General features: G+C 58.6%; 6 protein-coding genes across 6 annotated transcripts; 4 read left to right on the top strand and 2 right to left on the bottom strand.

Moving 5' to 3' along the window:
* Positions 1-44: 44 nt before the first annotated feature.
* SPRG_02078 (hypothetical protein) lies at positions 45-2957 on the top strand (the record flags this gene model as incomplete). Its single annotated transcript, XM_012340635.1, has 7 exons — positions 45-609; positions 661-1061; positions 1094-1402; positions 1458-1937; positions 1995-2122; positions 2173-2336; positions 2383-2957. 7 exons carry the CDS (start codon positions 45-47, stop codon positions 2955-2957), a joined length of 2622 nt encoding a protein of 873 aa, XP_012196025.1.
* Positions 2921-5864, bottom strand: SPRG_19394 (hypothetical protein). Its single transcript, XM_012340883.1, has 13 exons — positions 5828-5864; positions 5729-5782; positions 5650-5689; positions 5526-5600; positions 5287-5482; positions 4937-5231; positions 4472-4877; positions 4111-4420; positions 3925-4058; positions 3739-3879; positions 3456-3695; positions 3069-3404; positions 2921-3025 (listed from the first exon to the last, which is right to left on the bottom strand). Exons 1-13 carry the CDS (start codon positions 5830-5832, stop codon positions 2996-2998), a joined length of 2262 nt encoding a protein of 753 aa, XP_012196273.1. The 5' UTR covers positions 5833-5864; the 3' UTR covers positions 2921-2995.
* Positions 5865-5909: 45 nt separating this feature from the next.
* SPRG_19395 (hypothetical protein) lies at positions 5910-9284 on the top strand (the record flags this gene model as incomplete). Its single annotated transcript, XM_012340884.1, has 15 exons — positions 5910-6010; positions 6058-6133; positions 6186-6240; positions 6287-6618; positions 6665-6863; positions 6905-7065; positions 7115-7237; positions 7287-7572; positions 7630-7754; positions 7797-7988; positions 8034-8191; positions 8237-8320; positions 8371-8956; positions 9014-9072; positions 9120-9284. 15 exons carry the CDS (start codon positions 5910-5912, stop codon positions 9250-9252), a joined length of 2670 nt encoding a protein of 889 aa, XP_012196274.1. The 3' UTR covers positions 9253-9284.
* A 313-nt stretch (positions 9285-9597) lies between these two features.
* On the top strand, positions 9598-10767 carry SPRG_02083 (hypothetical protein). The gene has a single exon (XM_012340636.1). It carries the CDS (start codon positions 9610-9612, stop codon positions 10732-10734), a length of 1125 nt encoding a protein of 374 aa, XP_012196026.1. The 5' UTR covers positions 9598-9609; the 3' UTR covers positions 10735-10767.
* A 471-nt stretch (positions 10768-11238) lies between these two features.
* SPRG_02084 (hypothetical protein) lies at positions 11239-12482 on the bottom strand (the record flags this gene model as incomplete). Its single annotated transcript, XM_012340637.1, has 2 exons — positions 11463-12482; positions 11239-11254 (listed from the first exon to the last, which is right to left on the bottom strand). Exons 1-2 carry the CDS (start codon positions 12470-12472, stop codon positions 11239-11241), a joined length of 1026 nt encoding a protein of 341 aa, XP_012196027.1. The 5' UTR covers positions 12473-12482.
* A 2335-nt stretch (positions 12483-14817) lies between these two features.
* On the top strand, positions 14818-17063 carry SPRG_02085 (hypothetical protein). Its single transcript, XM_012340638.1, has 2 exons — positions 14818-16528; positions 16581-17063. The coding sequence occupies exons 1-2, from the start codon at positions 14853-14855 to the stop codon at positions 16981-16983; spliced, it is 2079 nt and encodes a 692-aa protein (XP_012196028.1). The 5' UTR covers positions 14818-14852; the 3' UTR covers positions 16984-17063.
* Positions 17064-18093: the final 1030 nt, after the last annotated feature.

Consider the following 18093-nt stretch of genomic DNA (forward strand, 5'->3'; position numbering starts at 1 on the left):
ATGTTCGAGCTCAGTGTTTATCCGGAGCTGCAATTGGGGCGAGTATGGACTCGGACAGCAGTGGCGCCGAGAGCAGCAGCAGCTCCGACACGCTCCTCGTGAAGAAGCAGCGGCTCCAGCAAGGGGGGTCCCTCGTCAAGAAGGTACTCACCATGTCGACCTCTGTCTCGCTGGACGCCTGTGAGGCCTGTGAGTCGGCGATCCGAGGCGACCAATCGTCCGTCGCCTGCGCCGGCCCGTGCTGCCGCAAGTTCCACAGTGACTGCCTGCCCAGCGACGGAGGCATGAACAAACCCTGGACGTGCATCGACTGCCGGTCACATAGCCACCGATGCTTCGCGTGCCAGCCCTTATTAGGCCCTGCGCCCATGAAACTGGTGCCAGCCACGGACGCGACGCCCGTCGCCTGCCGCGCCGCGGGCTGCGGCAAGTTCTACCACATCACATGCGTCAAGAAGCTCTCGCTCACACGCGTGCTGGACGACAACGGGTTCATCTGCCCACTGCACACGTGCGCCAAGTGCGAAGGCAGCCACGCCGCCTCCACGCATGCGATCCAGTGCATGCGCTGCCCCAAGGCATACCATACCTCATGCGTGCCCTCGACCGGTATGCGAATATGCCTCCCATCTATCCGTTCCATCGAGCGTATGTACATAGGCGTGCAGCGACTGCCCGGCACGGCCCGCGTCGTCTGCCTCGCGCATCTCAAAGCAACGACGACGATAGGCGACGAGCCGCGCCGCCCGCGCATGTCGATCTCGTCCGTCGATTCGGCCAACGACGGCGTCTCGGACGGTAGCGAGACCGAGTGGCCCAAGTCCCGAGAAGACAAGAGGACCAAGAAGACCGACAAGAAGAAGAAGAAGAAGAAGAAACTCAAGAAGGAGAAGAAGCGCGCGCGGTCCAGCGACGAAGCCGACGTGCCGCCGCCGCCGAGCGCCCAGCCGCCGCCACCGCCAATCGATGTCCCGGTCAAGCCGCCGGTCAAAGTCCAGCTCAACATTACGATCCCAGAGACGCCGATCACGGCGGATGAGAGCGTTGTTTTGAAAGAGACGGTGACGGGCCGGGACAAGTCCAAGAAAAAAAGAAAAAGCGACCGAGCAGCACGCGCCAGAGTGCGCTCGACGAGTCCATCGACGAGGTGGACGAGCCGGAAGAAGCCAAGTGGGTCCAATGTGACTCGTGCCGCAAGTGGCGGACGGTGCCGCAGCACCTCGACTTGGACGCGATGCCGGAAAAGTGGTATTGCAAAATGAACCACTGGGCCAAAGCGTATGCATCCTGCGACGTCCCGGAAGAAGTCATTGAGCCCAAGAAGAAGAAGCAAAAGCTCGACCACGTTGCGACGCCGCCGGTCGTGCATAGCGCAGCAACTGTCGTGACGGACAAGGACAAGGTGGGCCATATTTATCGCCGTGCCTTGTGGCTCAGCATCGCTTTGTCTGGTCTAGAAACCCTCCAAGAAGGAGCAGCGCGCGTCGACGAGTCAGTCGACAAGCGCCAGCAGCAGTGCAACGACAACGTCAGTCATGCCCAGCAGTTCCAAGCAGCAAACGAAGGACGTCAAGTGGGTGCAGTGCGACAACGTCAACTGCGGCAAGTGGCGCGTCGTGGCCCAAGCCATCGACGAAGCGTCCTTGCCGAGCAAGTGGTTTTGCCACCTCAACACGTGGGCGCCCGAGCTTGCGTACTGCCACGCTGAGAACCCGCCCGAAGTCGACTCGGTTTTGATGAACAAGAAGACGCCCAAGCCAAAGCGCGCGACGAAAGACTCGGCACGCAGTCCTCGCAGCACGATCGTCCTTGCTACGGACGTGGCGTCCGTGGAAGCTGCGCTACCGACAGAGGAGGCGCCGGCCGCAGCCGTCCCGCTCCCTACGCCCGTCCCCGTCGCTTCGACCAAGACCAGCATTGGCGAGAAGAAACAAAAGGTACGCATCGTCTCCACACGCAGCTTGAATCTCTCAACTCACTTTGGATGGGCATAGGTCAAGAAGGCCGTGCTCGAGTGGGCGCAGTGCGAAAAGTGCAACAAGTGGCGCAAGCTCCCCCACCACGTCAAGTCGTCGACGCTGCCCGACAAGTGGTATTGCTCGATGAACCATTGGAACATTGCGTATGTGTTGTCTCTATGTTTGTGGACAATATGACACTATGGCTTGCTAGGCTCGCGAGCTGCAACGTGCCCGAAGAAGCCGACAACGACCCGTTCATGGACCACGTCGTGGACCCGCGCCAAGGCTGGTACGGCGCGGTCAGTGGTCGCACGAAGCGCGGCAAGCTCAGCTACCGCGAACTCCTCTACGGCGGCAACGGCCACTTTCGAAAAAGTAGCATTCTTTCAATGTTTCAAGTGCTCATGCCATCGTGCCATAGCCTACACGGAAGAGTCCTCGACGCTCTCGTTTGAATACGAAGGCAAGACCTTCTACCGCGACGACCAGTACCGCAAAAGCTCCATGTACCAGCCGCGCGAGCCGCCTGAGTTTCCGTCCGACGCTAAGCCGGCAGTGGTCTCGCCGACGGCGCCAGCGCTCACGTCGGACGAGATGGTTGCGTGCCAGCAAGAGATTCTCCGTGTCCTCCACGACGTCCATGCGTCCTACTCGACCCTCGATATCGTGCTTGCGCTCAACAGCGACGGCGCGGCCACCATCTACTCGTACCCGATGGTTCAGAGCTGCCTCCAGACGATGCTCACATCCGGTCTCATTGAGAGCGCGACGGAAGACGCGATTGTCAAGGTGACCATGCCGCTGCAGATCAGTACGTACGCCAGTGCGTACTATGTCACGGGCGAGAACAACCACGACGTGCGCAGCTGGGACGAGCGAAGGCCGCACGCCCACGTCAAGTACCGGCGTAAACTCGTGTCGCGGCCACCGCTCAAGCTCGCCAAGCCGTGGAAACAAAAGGGATTTGCGGGCTTCTCCGCCACGCCGTCTCATTAGTCTATGCAACAATCCAGCGTTTCTGTGGCGTTCTCAAGCTACCACGCATGCAGCGCCTTGAGAATGTCCTAGGAAGGAGTCAGATCGGAGATAATGCCATCGAGACCTTACCCCGCGCCGCTTGGCCATGCGCGCGTCGCGCTCGACGGTCATTTGCACTTGTCGGCGCAGCACCGACTGCAACACGGTGTCGACACTTCGTTTCGGCGCACCGTGCATCGGTAGCTCCAAACTCAGGTTGACGAGCACGTCGACGGCTTTCAGCGCTGGCGCACTGGCCTCGTCCGTCGTCGTCGTCGTTGTCGCCGGGTCGCGGCTCGAGGCGAGCGCCGATTTCGCGGGGGACCGCCGGCGCTGCGTGATCACAGACGGTCGCTTCAGCTTGCCTTCGACCGAAGATGGCGTCACGCCCCGGCGGTTCATGAACGCAGCGTAGTACTCGGACGCCTACGACATGACGAGTTAGATTCGATTCGATGGCCACGATGTCGTCTCTACCGTGTGGCGTCCGACGAGCGGAATATACACTTCGAGGAGTCCGAGAGTCGTAAAGTGGCAAAGCAGTGAGCGGTCGTCCAGGAGGCTCTTCGCCGGCACCCAGATGTGGTCGCTCACGATGCACCACGGACTATGTAGCGCATCTTGCTCGACGTTGTCGCCAAGGCCAAGACTGCCGATGAGAACACCAGACCGCATGTCGTATACCGTGATAGCACCATCCTCGGTCGTCGCAAAGAGCTACGTAATCGTATGGCTTCTACGGATGATACCGCGGCCTTACCAGCGGTAGGTCTTGGAGGCCGTGGATCGCCGTGAACGGGTGGGTCCCATCGAGGACGCGGAGGAGCGAGACGGGCTTGGTTTTGCCGTCGCCTTTGCTCGGGACCGAACACACGTCGTGTTGGAGCCCGAGCACATAGGCCTAAAGAAGGTCACTTGATACATTCTTGATACAAATCGGCGGTACCGAGGACGGCGGTAGCATGTCGGCGCGGGCCACGAGATCGTAAAAATGGAGCTCGTGCGCCATCGAGAGACTCGCGACAAAGTCTGTTTTGTGCACGAAGAGGGCCGTGACGGGCGCACTGTGGCAGCCGAGTGCTATTATACACAGGTGTGTTGAAAGATTTCAGAAGCACGAAAGATGACGCACCGCAGTATTCGACGCGGAGGTGGAGGTGCCAGACGAGCACGGACCCGTTGGCCAAGCCGAGGACGAGCAGCGTATGGCTAGGGCTCGCCACCGCGCACGTGATGGGTGCTGCCACCAGCAAATTGGTGGTCGGCGCAGCGTCCTTGCCAGCGAGTAGGTCAAAGACTAGGCACTTGTGTTGGCTCGCGACGCCGAGCTGCCATGTGCCTCCGTCGCCGAGAAGGAAAGCCACGTACAGAAAATGGACATATGGCTCGGGCGGCGCAACAATGACGTCGACGTCGACCTCCTTGCCCTTGCCCTTGTGCGCCTAGTAGATGATGGCATGGAGAAGACACGTTGCTGCTGCATCAGTAGATACTTTGTCGTGCTTGGTGGCCACAGCCGACTCGGTGACCACGGGCTTGGGCACGGGTGCGATGCTGTACACGCTCGGGTCGACCTCGAAAAGGCAGTCTTTCGCATGGTCGAGCAAGATCGGTGGCGTCGGTGGCAGCGCCGACGGAAGACTGCTCGTCGCATAGACGTCGACAGTCCCATGGGCCAAGACGACGGCGGCAAAGCCAAAGTCGTCCGAAAAGAGCACTCTCGCGACACCGTTGGCGCTGAGAAGCTTGGCGCGCAGCACAAGCGCGCCGTTGCAGACACAGTAGATGTACACGAGGCTCTCGATAGCGTCGAACGCGGGGTCGATCACCTCGGGCTCGGTTGCATCTGTCGCGGTCGCCCGGCGTCCCCAGACGGCAAAAAACGCTGCCGCGTAGCCCCTACATGCGCGATGGGAGCCATACGATCACCACAGGAACGGCGGGTACCGAGCTGGAACGGGCGTAGCGGCGATGAGATGCCGTGGATCGTAAAGAGGTCGGGCGCCACCTTGGTTTTTGGTACGAGAACCGACTTGGTGCTGGCGTCCAGCACTTCGACAACGTTGGCTGGGTGCAAAAGCGCCACGAGTTCGTGGTCAGCGCTACCAGCAAACGTGACGGGGCTCGGCCCGAGCTCCAACGACGTAGCAGGGAGGCAGAGCCGGGCTTTGGCTTTCTTCTCCTGCAGATCCGCGTTCATCTCGCCTTCCTGGAGCTTGAACGCCATCGTCGACGTGATCGCTGTCCATGCGCCTACCGCACCATGTCGATCGATGCATGTGTTCGCACGTTCAGCTCCATGCAATACGGTCGACAATGTCTTCGTGGAGGATCTTGACGAGCATGCGGAAAGGCTGCGGAAGGGTCGGAAAGACCAGGTCCGGGTCCACGTGGTCGACCGGTGTCAGGACGTCGACAAACTGCGTGAACGCAGCAATCGAGATGAGGCCCGCGGGTGAGCAAAAGATGCTCAAGAGCTCTCGCTCGTCGTTCGTCAAGTGCACCTAGCACCGTCGTTGATCGATCATGCACCACCTGTCTTCGTACATTGTTGGCGGCGAGCCGCTGGAAAAAGGGCCCTTGCGGCATCCAATCCTTGTCCTTGTGCAGTTCGGGGGCGTCCTACAGCCACCTTAGCGCATGCCTCGCGCGTCTCTTCTGCTCTTCGTACGAGAAACAGCGTGTCGAGGGGCACGTGCAAGCAGTCGTAGCTACGAGTTGAATGACGTACGGCGAGCGCAGACGCGTACCGAAGACGGGTCTTGAGCTCCTTGCGCGCCTGCGCGTCGAGAGCGAGTTTGGCTCTATTGCCATGTCAGCTCTCGTGGCGGTGAAGGCAATTGACGCACGCCATCGCGACGGGTCGCGGCCTTTTGAAAATGACACTTGGAGTGTCTAAAGTTACGTCGCGGTTTCAGCAGTGAAGAGGAGATGGACGCGGCCAAGGACAGCGCGTACAGCAAGGCGCTGCGCCGCGGCCGCCACCCGCGGTCCTTTAACCGCAGTGACACGTTTCAAATGTGGTCGACCGTGTACGCCATCGATCGATCGTTGACGCGTGTCTGAGGATGCCATGTAGGAAGCACTCGTCGTCCCGCGTCTCGAGCGTCAAGACGGGCCAGGGCCTCGGCAACATCGTCGCCAAAGAGATCGAGGTAGTAGACATGGTTCCTGTGAGAAGACATCGCGCATAAACGGTGCGACTAGGCGCTGCAGAGCACGAGCCCAACGTCCGAGAAGGCGGCGCGCATGACGCTGAAAGGTGCGCGACCACGCGTCCACGCTCGAGACTCATGTTTTTTTCGCAGACGTCAAGTCGACACCAAACCTCCTGAGCCCAAAGGAGCGGCGAAGCGAGAAGCGACCGGCCAAGAAGAAGCACAGCACGCACGAAGATGTCATCAAGCGGCTGCAGGCGCTGGGGTCGGGCAGCGCGATCGCAACGACCCCGACGACCAACAGCAACAGCAACAGCAACAACAGCAATAACAACAACAACAACAACAACGTGTCGGCCACAATGGCGGCCATGGACGTCGATACGACCAAGCTGCGCCAAGACTTTAGCTCTCAGAAAGACGCGCGCGTCTACTATGGCTCGACGGCGGCTCTGGAACTCTTCAACGGCGACATGCTCATGGTAGCAACGCGTACACCGACCTCTGTGGTGAGCGCGTGGTGGGTAGGTATCGGTGACCGACGGATCCGCGTGCGTCCAGCCGCTCGAGCGCCTCAAGAACCAGCCCAAGAGCTCCCGGGACAAGCTCCTCTTCACGCTCATCAACATGAACGAGCTCCGCAGCGCCAACCCGATTCGGTTTGGCGACAGCGTCTGGCTTCAAATCAGCGTCGGCACGGGCGAGACCTCGTGGGAACAAGGCAAGTGTCCACGCCGCCTTCAAGGCACACGTCCCACACGCACGTAGGCGGCGTCTTGGGCGCCAAAGTCCGAAAAGCGCCGGACCTTCAGACGCTTTCGCTCACGCATGCCGAGAAAGGGGCAACGGACGTGTCGCCGGAAGGCGCGCCAGACGAAGTGCTGCTCAACGTCGGGTATCCCGTGCCTGTCCGCGCCTACTTGCCCAAGGTTCAGTTTCGATCAAGCTGTCAACCTTTCAAGTGCCGGTGCTATGTAGACGCGCGACGACTCGACCGACTCGCAGATCGACGACATGCAAGCGCGGCTACGCAACAAGACGTCGCGCATGGTTGGTCGCTGGATCGTGCGGTCCGCCGTCGTTCGACCCAAAGGCAAAGATGTACGAGATGGTATTGCGCATCAGCAAGTGCAATGGAATGATGTACTAGGACTATGTCAACAGCGACGACGAAATCTACTTGGAGCAAGACTGGTTCTACATCGGCGCCGACCTCGAAGCGACCGAGAGGAGCCAGAGTGCCGTTTTGCGCCAGCTGCCGCCGACCAAAACCACCAAAGTCGGCGAATATGTTGTCGAGCGTCGCGCCGCGTGGAAAATACGGCTTGTCGACTCGTCCAAAGGCGGCCTCGGGCTCAGCCTCGTGCAGCAGCAAATGGAGCGACTGCTATTCAAGGCCAAGACACAGCTCAAAGCGTCGGAGAAGATGCGCGACGGTACTCAGCGCGCAGCGTCGTCGTCGAGGTTGATCGCTAGCTGGTCGATACGTGTAGGGCAGCTGCGGCACTATGGGCCTGACTTGAACGGCGGCCAAGGCTTCCCCAAGCAGCTGCGCCGCCACATCCAGCACGTGACGGACGAATGCGACGTCGAGTACTTTGCCCATCAAAACGACCGGGTGCGTTCGTCTTGCCCCTTGGCATAAGTTCGTAGTTTGTAGCTGCGTCAACTGGACGTGTATTTTCAAGACAAGATGGCGGCCATGGACAAGACGGACCGCAAGCGCGCACCGCTGTCGCCGCTTGCATCGAGCCTCCGGTTTTCGACGTCTGTGCCCAACCTCAGCTCGTGCAAAGACTCGATCGGGCTCCACGCGCCTGCGACCGAGTCGACCGTGCCGCCGTCCACCGAGGTACAAGATGTGCGCGCCTTGGATCGTATCTTGATAGATTGATAGAAAATCTGCAACCTGTGCGTCGCGTACGCCCGTGTCGGGTTTGACTTGTGCACGCACAACCACGAAGTCGCGCACTGCGTTGCGCTCGGGGCGCCGCTGCCGACCAAGTCCAACGAACCGTCGTCGGCCGAGATTCTCAAAGTCCGTCTTTCGGAGCGGTACGGGATGCGATGGAGTTTGCTTGCCGATCCAGTACGACATAGACACATGAGCACGTCGGATGGCGCGCTGCGTGCCGTCAAGGCCGCCGAGGCCGCCGAGCTGCGCGAACGCGGCCGCATCATGCGGTATCTACTTCCATCGAGACATCCACATGGACGGTATGTGTCCATCGTAGACTACTTTCGGAGCAAGACGACCGCCTCGTCAATGTGATCAAGTACACGGAGCAGCGCGCGCACCTCGCGGCTATTGCGACGTACTCGACCGACAACGAAGAAGACGCGCCGTCGTACTTTTCGACCAAGCGGTCGCGCGTCCGGCGGCGTCTCACGTCCATTCTCGGCGACACGGGACCGCGGCGCAAGTCGACGCTCAAGTCGACGGTGCTGGCCGATACGGTGCGGTCCCACGAGGAGGAAGACGGCGAGGACGACGACGACTCGACCGGCGGCGACGACAACACCGATGACGACGACGATGACGACGATGCGCTCTCGGACAACGACAACGACGACAACGACGACGAAGAGAATGGTGACGACGACGACGACGATTTCATCACGGAAGCCGAGATCCAGACGCTCAACTACATCAACGTCGAGAAGGCCACAGCGCTGTACGCCAACGACGAAAAGGCGATGCGCGAGATGCTCTATGGCTTTGCCGACCTCGCCGAACACCGGCTCGTACCCCAGCTCCGCGATGCGCTAGCGGCGAAGCACAAGGCGTGCTTGCTCGAGACCTCGGACTTTTTGGCGCGGGTACGACGACGACACCCTCGATTATGCAGCGATCAATTGGTTGTCGTCTCGTGTTAGGCGGCCGAGTTTGTCATGGCGCGCCGAATACAAGTGCACGTCATGAGCTTGATTCAAAGGTCGGTGTTGATCTGTCGACGGAATGGCGGCGATATGGGATGGATAGCGTTGCGACAAGCAACGTCGACGACTTTTCAAGCATCGCGCCGGCCGTCGAACAGCTCTTGCGCGAGGTCGATGGCACGATCCGCTTCATCCGCGCCTACAAGCTCAACGGAAAAGCTACCGAAGCCATGTAGCGTCATCTATCCTTGTCTAAGAATGCATGCACGTGTCGAATGTGTGCAGGTTCCTGGGCGGGAGATGCTGTCGTCACCGTCACTGCTGCACGTAGTGCCCCTTCTCGCGCGTGTCCATCGAGTGACCTCGTGTGGGCGCTTGCGGTATGGCACTTCGTCGCCAGAAACGCTAGCTTTGGCTCAAAAGGCAGCGTACCCGTATGTGGGCGTGCCTGTACTTAGCAAGTGCAACTTCAGGATCTGTACATTGTATTCGGATTTCCGCACCTGATTCGAGGTGCAGAAAGCCGGCTCTAGTGCAGAATGTGGGTCCCGATCAGCATGATTGGTCATTTCCAAACAGTACGAAACATCAACATGGGCGTCCTGCTGCAAGATGCTGCCCCTGCGCTTGCGGTTGCCGTTGTGTCGCTCATTTTGTACGTGGGCTTCCGTGCGCCGTCCGTGCGCGTCCTCTTCTTCAGCGCCATGGCCTACATCAAGGGCGTGCCAATTGTGTGGATCGACGCACCAGCCCTCGCAGCGAAAGCACTCAAGGCATCGTCATCCAAAGGCATCTTTCTCGAGCGCATCTTGTCCGAGCCCGCGTGGCTGCCCGTGATCTCACTCGAGTCGGTCGATGATCCGCAGTGGAGCATCATGAAGAACAACCTGACGCTGCTAATGAAGGCGCTACCGTCGGCCTCTGTCCTCGAAACCATCACGATGCGCATCACCGACAAGTACCTCGCGGACCACGACGTCTTGGACTCGAACGGCGTCGTGTACATTACGGTCGCTGCGTTTTACGAGTGGATCTTTGCCAAGGCCTTCCCGGCCGACGCGACCTTTGTGTGCGACTCGACGTGGGAGTGGCGCAAAGAGCTCGCGCTCAAGGGCAAGGGCGACATGGCGCTCAAGCAACGCGTCGTCGACTGGATCATCGAGCAAGTCAAGGCAACCCCCGCGATCTACGGCCTGTTTGGTGCACAGTGGGAAGAACCCGAGTACTTTTCGCTCTTGTTGCAGCCCTTCTTCCTCTCGCCCGCGATCAACGTCTCGGACGTGGCCGTCACCATGGGCTCGCTCGTGCACTGCCAAGGCCTCGTCGACGAGAGCATCTCGGACATGATCAACAAGGCGCTGGATATGGCGCACCCGTTTGTGATCGTCGAGCGCTTCCTCGAGCACGGCCTCAAGACGGACGACATCACAATCGCACCGGGAACACACGTCTTCATCCCGATGGACATCATGACGAGCGACAATACCATTCGGTTTGGAGCCGGCGCGCGCAAGTGCCCCGGGCAGATCCAGGGTATGGCGCTCATGCTCGGCCTCTTCCAGAAGCACGTGCTGGAAAGCCCCAAGTTTCAGCCGGCGCTCCACCACAAGTATTCGGGGCGCGACCAAGATGGCCAAGAAACACTTTCCGAGCTGCTGTACCAAGTCGCCCTGATTGCGTCTGTTTTTTGGACGGCGCTCACACACCGTTTTTTATAACGTTTCCAATGCACGCACCACCGCATCACGCCACGTTATCCGTGCGATCTACGATATATCATGTGGCCACGTCCACCGGTGGATTCCTTCCTGCTTGACACGCAGGAGGTGCGGGGTTCCCGCCCCGTAAGTGCTGTCCCTTTCTTCTCTTTCTCATTGACGTTGGCATCGGGACCATCAAATGGTGGTTCTGAAAACAGGAACGGGATAGATGCGACAACGATTGAGCCCATTCAAACTATGCAAGACGCATGCATGTTTACGTCCACTCTAGAAGGATGCGTCGTATACGACATCATGATGGACGGCTCTGCATTATTGCACTCCATCCACCTACCTTGCTTGCACGCGGGTTTTGCCTCGTAGCTACCGTTCCAGCGTAAGCCGACCGGTCTGCACCTTGCACTGTACGGTAGTTGTTGTTGAAATGGGTCAATTAATTTTTAATGAGCAGAGCTCGCTGGAAGAAATTGTCTCATCTTGGCCTGTTGTTGGAGCAGCTGATTACGTCATCATGTCACTGTACGGTAGTTCCACAGACGGCATCTCTGAAGCATCGTCGCCTCCAAAAAGCAACAACAACATTAACAACACGGAGAATAGACGCAAGCAATTTACACAAAGCCAAGACGGTGACGAATCGCGCGTCCAAAGGCGCGGCCAATGACAGCGCCTTGATAGAGCAACTCGGGCAGCGTCTCGAGGCCGTCTTGGTCGCGCCCGAGTACTTGTGGTGTAGCGCCGGCTGGAATTTCGGGCTTGTGATCACATCGTTCTGGAAGATGCCAAGCATGAGGGCCATGCCCTGGAACTGCCCCGGGCACTTGCGAATGCCAGCGCCGAAACGCATTGCGCTGTCGCTCGTCATGTTGTCGATGGGCACAAAGACGTGGGTGCCGGGGGCAATGACCATCGCGCCGTCCACGACCAAGCCGTGCTCGAGGTAGCGTTCGATGATGATGAACGGGTGGGCCATGTCGATGGCCTTGTGGATGAGGTCGGTCGGCGCCGTCTCTCCTTCGCCGCGGCGCACGAGCGACCCGACGGTGACGGCAATGTCCGAGATATTGATCGACGGCGAGAGGAAAAATGGCTGCAAAATCAGCGAAAAATACTCGGCGTCGCGCCATTGCTGGCCAAAGAGGTCGTAGATCGTTGGCGTCGACTCAATGTGAGCGATGGTCCAGTCGACAAAGCGCTGCTTGAGCGCCACGTCGCCCTTGCCCTTGAGCGCAATTTCCATCCGCCACGCGTTGGTCGCGTCGACGATCCAGTCGGCGTCGTCTTTGGGCAGCGGCCGGGCGAAAATCCACTCAAAGAGCGACGCAATCGTTATGTGCACGACGCCGCGTGCGCAGAGAACGTCATGGGACGCGACGTATTCGGTGGTCACGGCGGTCGTGATGCGCTGCAGGTCCGCGGACGACGGCAGTTGCTTCATGAGGACGACGAGGTTGGCCTTCATGCGACTCCAGCGCGGGTCGTCGATCGACTCCATCGAGATCGCAGGCAGCCATGCAGGCTCGGAGAACTCGTGCTCGATGAAGACGCCCTTGTTGGTCGACGCCTTGAAGACCTTGGCGGCCAGCGCTGGCGAGTCCACCCAAACGACCGGCACGCCCTTTAGGAACGCGAGCGTGTTGAGGATCACCATGCGGAGCGACGGCGCGCGGAAGCCGACGTAGAAGAGCGCCGACGCCACGGCGATGCCAACAGCGAGTCCGACTTCGTACGTCATTGTCCAACGGAGGGCAAGAATGCAAATGAACAGAAATGCAACGGCCATGCCCTTTCGCTGCACGCGACGGTGGCTGCAGCCCACCAGCTGGTCGATTGGACGCCACCAGCTGGGCGACAGAAAGAGGAGCGGACATGTCCAGGGCTGGACGTGTGCTATTTTCATAATACAGTTTTGCTCCAATGGAAGAGACACGTGGTTCCTTGCGGACGTTTCGACGGCCAGGTCGTCCATTTCTAGTGTATAGTCTGTACATAAACACGCAAGGACGATGCTCTCTATCGTCGTTGCGGCTTGGAGCAACGGCTTCCTCGGCCTTTACCGTTGACGTTGGCAACATCCTACGAAAGGCTGCATAATGTTTTTAGCATCGTCAACTTCAAGCGCGTGCAGGATCGCTTTACCGCGACGGGCGAAGGATGCGTCGTGGGCCTATCAATCCAAGTTCAAAGCACCGCAGTGTCGATTTTAACTGCGCGACCTCCTTCGTCGAAACCTTGCCATGGCGGATAGCCGCCTGCTCGTATCCAAAAATCAACAAGATCTTACTTTTTGTGCGCGCAATGCGCCGGACACAATCGAAGAGCTTGGCGCTGCTTCAAGAATAAAGGGTAGATTGGCGCCAAGGACGAAATACTATGGAGCGGCGTGGCCTCCACACCGACGGGGTTCGCTTCCCACGGAGTCTCCTTCGTCGCTTCCAATATTAATATGTAGTATCTTTCAACGTGCTCGACATGTGATGCGCAAACATGTGATTGTTTGCCGTATATTTTATTTTTGGACTTTTTTTGTCCATTTTACTGCGCGTGTTCCCGTTCTGGTCACATAATAAGTACGTACCCTCCAAAGAAGGTTGCTTGGAAAACTCGCGAGAGGCTGAGTGTGCTGACAGCTCTCGGTACCCTAGCTGCGAGGCGAGCTACTATATCCTAGTACAGCGTAGTGTGGATGCCATCCCACTCGATGAAACGTCAGCGCAAACTCATGGACGGTGTGTCACGTGCCACCCACAAACAGCTCGCACGACCAGATGGCGGTCGCGAGCAGTCGAAGGATGAGGCCTCCGTTGTCGGCAAGTGCCAGAATTACGCTGGGCTATGTACTGTGCTTTTTCAAAGCGGCGGAAACGGTTCAATCGTGATGATTGATGGGCAAGAAGCGCCACATTTTAGTACCGGTAGGCTAAACTTTTGACGACTGAGACAGCAATCAACGCAACAACCTCTCGTTGGTGAAAGCTGTAGGCGAGAAATGAATGGCCCAGTGCTGGCAGCTGGAAGGATTTGCGTTCCTCATCATCGCGATCGACACGAATATCACTGTGCGACGAACCACCGTCTCGACAATACTGTGCACAGACAGCCATGCACTCATACTTAAAACAACTCTAGTGCAGTACTAGTACAGTGTACTACGAGGGTTCGATAAGCCAATTGATGACGTTGACAGGGTGTGCAATCAATCGTTCAAGGTGGACGTGTTGCGTGCGTCCCTTCGCAGGGGGAAAATGTTAAAACTGGGTGAACGTGGGCCCAAATCAACCCAAACCTGGCTAAATTGGATAAAAATACATAGACTTGGTTTTACTATTGGGTGGCTCAATGTGGCTCAGGGTGGCTCGCCTCGGAGTCTTCACATGCCCCTCTCCTCCTAACCTCCTTAATCGCAAACAAGACATGTACAACAATCCTTTAATCTTCCTCAACACCTCACATCACCCCCACCTACCCTTCCCTGCGGTACCTTGCCAAACAACCCCAATACCCTGCCGGGAACTTAAGCGAATGGTTATTTTTTCTCCAAATTCCTGTTTTGACGCAGCTTTTACCAAACACACCCAGTTCTGTCATTTTCCCCTTCGCAGGTGCTCTGGGTTGCTTGAGCCAGGCAGCAAAACTCAACACCTCGAGCTCACTGCTCTTCTTTGTACCTGGTTGTTATTAAGGGGGTAGCCTGCCGATAAAATGGGCACTACAATGCTTTAGGGTGTGACGGACCAGTGTGAAAATGAATTCTCTCCGACACTGCCCATGCACCTACGGTGCCGTTAATATCGATTTCGCAACGATGCCATTCCACACTAATTTACCTGCAAAGTGCGATAAGGATCACCTAAAATAGTATTGTCAAATTAAGTGTAATAGAGTTACTTTAAATTCAAATAGTGTACACTACACACTACTTTCAGGTTGAAGCCGCTGCAACCTTGATTTCGCGTCATATTTCAAATAGTGTATGGCTTCGAAAATATTTTTAAAGTTCTGTACCCAAGCAGGTGCATGTTCCAAGCTTGGCGCAGTGATATGCATCCATCATCGCATTGAATTTTAATAAAAATAGCACCGGCATCCCAACGGCAGAGTCCGCAGCATTGAGCATGGTGACCCTGAGCCGCGTGGTCCTACTCGCGGGGCTTCTCGCCGTCGCCGCCGCCGACGGCCTCCTCCGCATCCCGCTCCAGCGCAAGCCCAAGGCGCCGTCGGCCGCACCCGTGGGTCTGAACCCGTCGGACCTCCTCTCGGCGAGCGCGGTCGCGGCCGCCGGCTACGTCCCGTTGACCAACTATGTCGAGTTTCAGTTTTACGGCGAGATTAGCATTGGCACGCCGCCGCAGAAGCTCCAAGTCTGCTTCGACACGGGCAGCTCCGACCTCTGGGTGCCCGCGCACGAGTGCGACCACTGCGCGGGCACGCACCGATTTGCGCGCAACGCGTCGTCGACCTTTGCGCTCGCGGCCGACCCGAACTTCACGGTCGCGTATGGCAGCGGCGGTGCGCGTGGCATTGCCGGCACCGAGACGATCTCCATTGGCGGGTTCTCGGCGTCCGAGGTGCCCTTTGGCGTCGTCCAGCACGAGCAAGCGTCGCTCGCAAACATGAAGGCCGATGGGCTGCTCGGGCTCGCGTTCGACGGCCTCGCGACCATTAGCCACCCGCCCGCGTTCATGCTGCTCGTGCTCCAGAACGCCAACCTCGCGCCGCAGTTTGCTTTTTACTTGACGCCCGAGCCCAACCAAGAGGGGTCGATGCTGCTCCTCGGCGGCGGCGACCCGGCCTGGCTCGACGGCGCTTCGTACATGACATTCGATGTCGTGCCGCAGTACGGCTACTGGACGTTCTGGCGCGTCCAGGTCCACAGTCTTCTCATTGGGAACCGGCTCAACGCGTGCGATGCGGGCTGCATCGCTTTCATCGACACGGGCACCTCGCTCCTCGGTGTGCCCGCGCCGCTGTACGCTGGCGTCCTCGACGCAATCGCGCAATATGCCACCCGCGCCGGTTGCTACTGCATGCTCACGGCGTACGGGTACCAGTGCTACATGTGCTCGGCCTCGAACTTTCCGCCGCTGCGTATCGGCTTTGGCGGCAGCGGGTACTTTGTCTTGACGGGCGAAGACTACGCTCTCTGCATGGGCGCGACGTGCCTCATTTTACTCCAGCCGTCCGGCCAAGACATGTGGACGATCGGCGACGTCTTTCTCAAGAAATTCAAGTCGCTCTACGACGTGCGCAAGCGCACCGTGGCGTTTCTGTGCCCGGACGACGCGCCCGAGATGTGCGGGCCCGAGCGCGGCGACGTCACGCCCCGCGCGTTCCTCGACAACATGAGCCTCAGCGCCATGGACGCGCACACGATCCTCATCCTCTTTGTCACTGGGTGTTCGATCCTCGGCAGCCTCTTCATTGTGCTCACGTACTTCATGTACCCGATGCTCCAATCCAAGCGCGTCCTCGTCCTCCTCTACTACCTCAGTTTGTGCCACCTCGTGTACAATGGCACGCTCTGGATCAGCGCGCTCTTTCAGTACTCGAGCGGGTCGGCCGGATGTGGTCTGCAGCTCGTGCTGCAGCAGTTTGCCGGTGTCGGAACGCTCCTCCTCTCGGCGGTCATTAGCATCGAGCTTCTTCGTGCCGTCCGCGGCTGGCAAAGCCACACGAAGGACTACTCGGCCGTCTACCACACGGTCATTTGGGGCATCTGCACGCTGTGTGGCTGCGTGACCATTTGGACCGGCGTCCTCGGCTATGTACCCAACGCGTACGGCCCAAGTCGGTGCGCGTATTGGATGCGAACGCAATTGCTGATCTGTACTATGTCGGAGTAGGGCGTGCTGGGCCGAGCACACGCCGGCGTGGGGCCGCGTGACGTTTTTCTACGTGCCGGTTGTGGGCACGCTGCTGCTGTCGCTCTACGCCGTGTTTGCGGCCTTGCATCGGCTCCAGAGCACCAACTTGATCCAAACCGAGTCGGGTCGCCGGAGCTCGCGGCTCCTCGTGTCGTATGTGAGTGTGCTCGCGATCTCGCTCGTCGTGCCGACCGTCGTCGGCGTTCTCTCGCTCTACGCGACGATCCCCGAGAGCCTCTCCTTTGTGAGCGAACTCTGCTTTTACTCACAAGGGCTTCTCCACGGCTTTGTGTGGGCGTGCAGCCCGTCGTTCCAGCAAGCGTATGCCCAGCGCTACTACATGATGGGCGACGAAGAGGTGGCGTGCTTGGTGGCCGAGTAGGCGACCGTCGTCGTTCTCCTCAAGAAACCTTCTCCGCTGCTAGTAGTTTGCTAATAGACGTCGTCTCCGGTCTGCTCCGTCACACGATCGTCCGTGGTGTCGTTGTGCACAAACACGAAGCTGCAGCGCCGTGTCATGGCTGTCACTCGTTGCCTTGGTTCGCATTGATGGCTTTGCCATAGAGCGATGTGATTGCGCTACCTCGTCGGAGCCATCACATTTGGTTCGCGCTCTGGTCATGGGATCGACCCCTGGCGTTGTCATCAGGAAAGTACTCGCGTGGTGCACCGCATGGTGGATTGGACGGGCGCCTGTGGGAGATAATACACCCTGCCTTTCGAAGTATAAAAGACTGGACGGCATATAGGCGACGATCCACCTGCCGAAACCTGTGCTCGCATGGATATGACTGGAGAGATCGAGCAAGGGTGTCGAGCTACTAGTATTTTGCATCAGACCGGCATCGCCTCGCCTCACGAGTCTCGTCGATGCGACTGGAGATCCTCCATCAGGCACCGCCTACCGCAACGGAATGGTACGGCGCTTCTGGTTCGATAGACGTCCGCGTTGTTGTGGGTTGTCGTCTTGACCGTCTCGTTGACGCTACTTCCATCACTCGTGCTGATGGAGCTGGAGAGAGCTCTTGGAGTCGCATCTGCCCTGTTGATACATACCGGTACATATACCGGACGCTCGTTGATATAGTAAGTCGAGAGGACGGTCGTTCGCTGTCCAAGCTCACGCCTTTGAATAGTGGGTGATCCAAAGTAGCCACAGAGACGTGAAGATTCTACAGTGGCGGTGATGGGCACACCCCGCGTCATTACGTCCATCAAGTCGTCGTCGCGGTTGATGCCAATCCAACCGCAGTTTGCTCGCTAAACGCTGCCAACAAGAGCGTTCTATCGAGTGCTGCAAAGGGTTTCGTTGGCGCTGACAACTTGTCTCGGTAGCCATTGGGATCGAGAGGCGTGCCACGTGCCGTGCATGGCAACAGCTGCGCAACGTCAACCCTCCTCCCTCAACCGCAGAGTTGTAAGAAACCCGCGTGCAGAGAGAAGTGGAGGCCCGTGCCTTTGTCCATTGGGCTGCTGCCAACGAAGACTAAGA

Source organism: Saprolegnia parasitica (assembly GCF_000151545.1).
Source record: "Saprolegnia parasitica CBS 223.65 unplaced genomic scaffold supercont2.5, whole genome shotgun sequence".
Classification (NCBI taxonomy): Eukaryota; Oomycota; class Saprolegniomycetes; order Saprolegniales; family Saprolegniaceae; genus Saprolegnia; species Saprolegnia parasitica.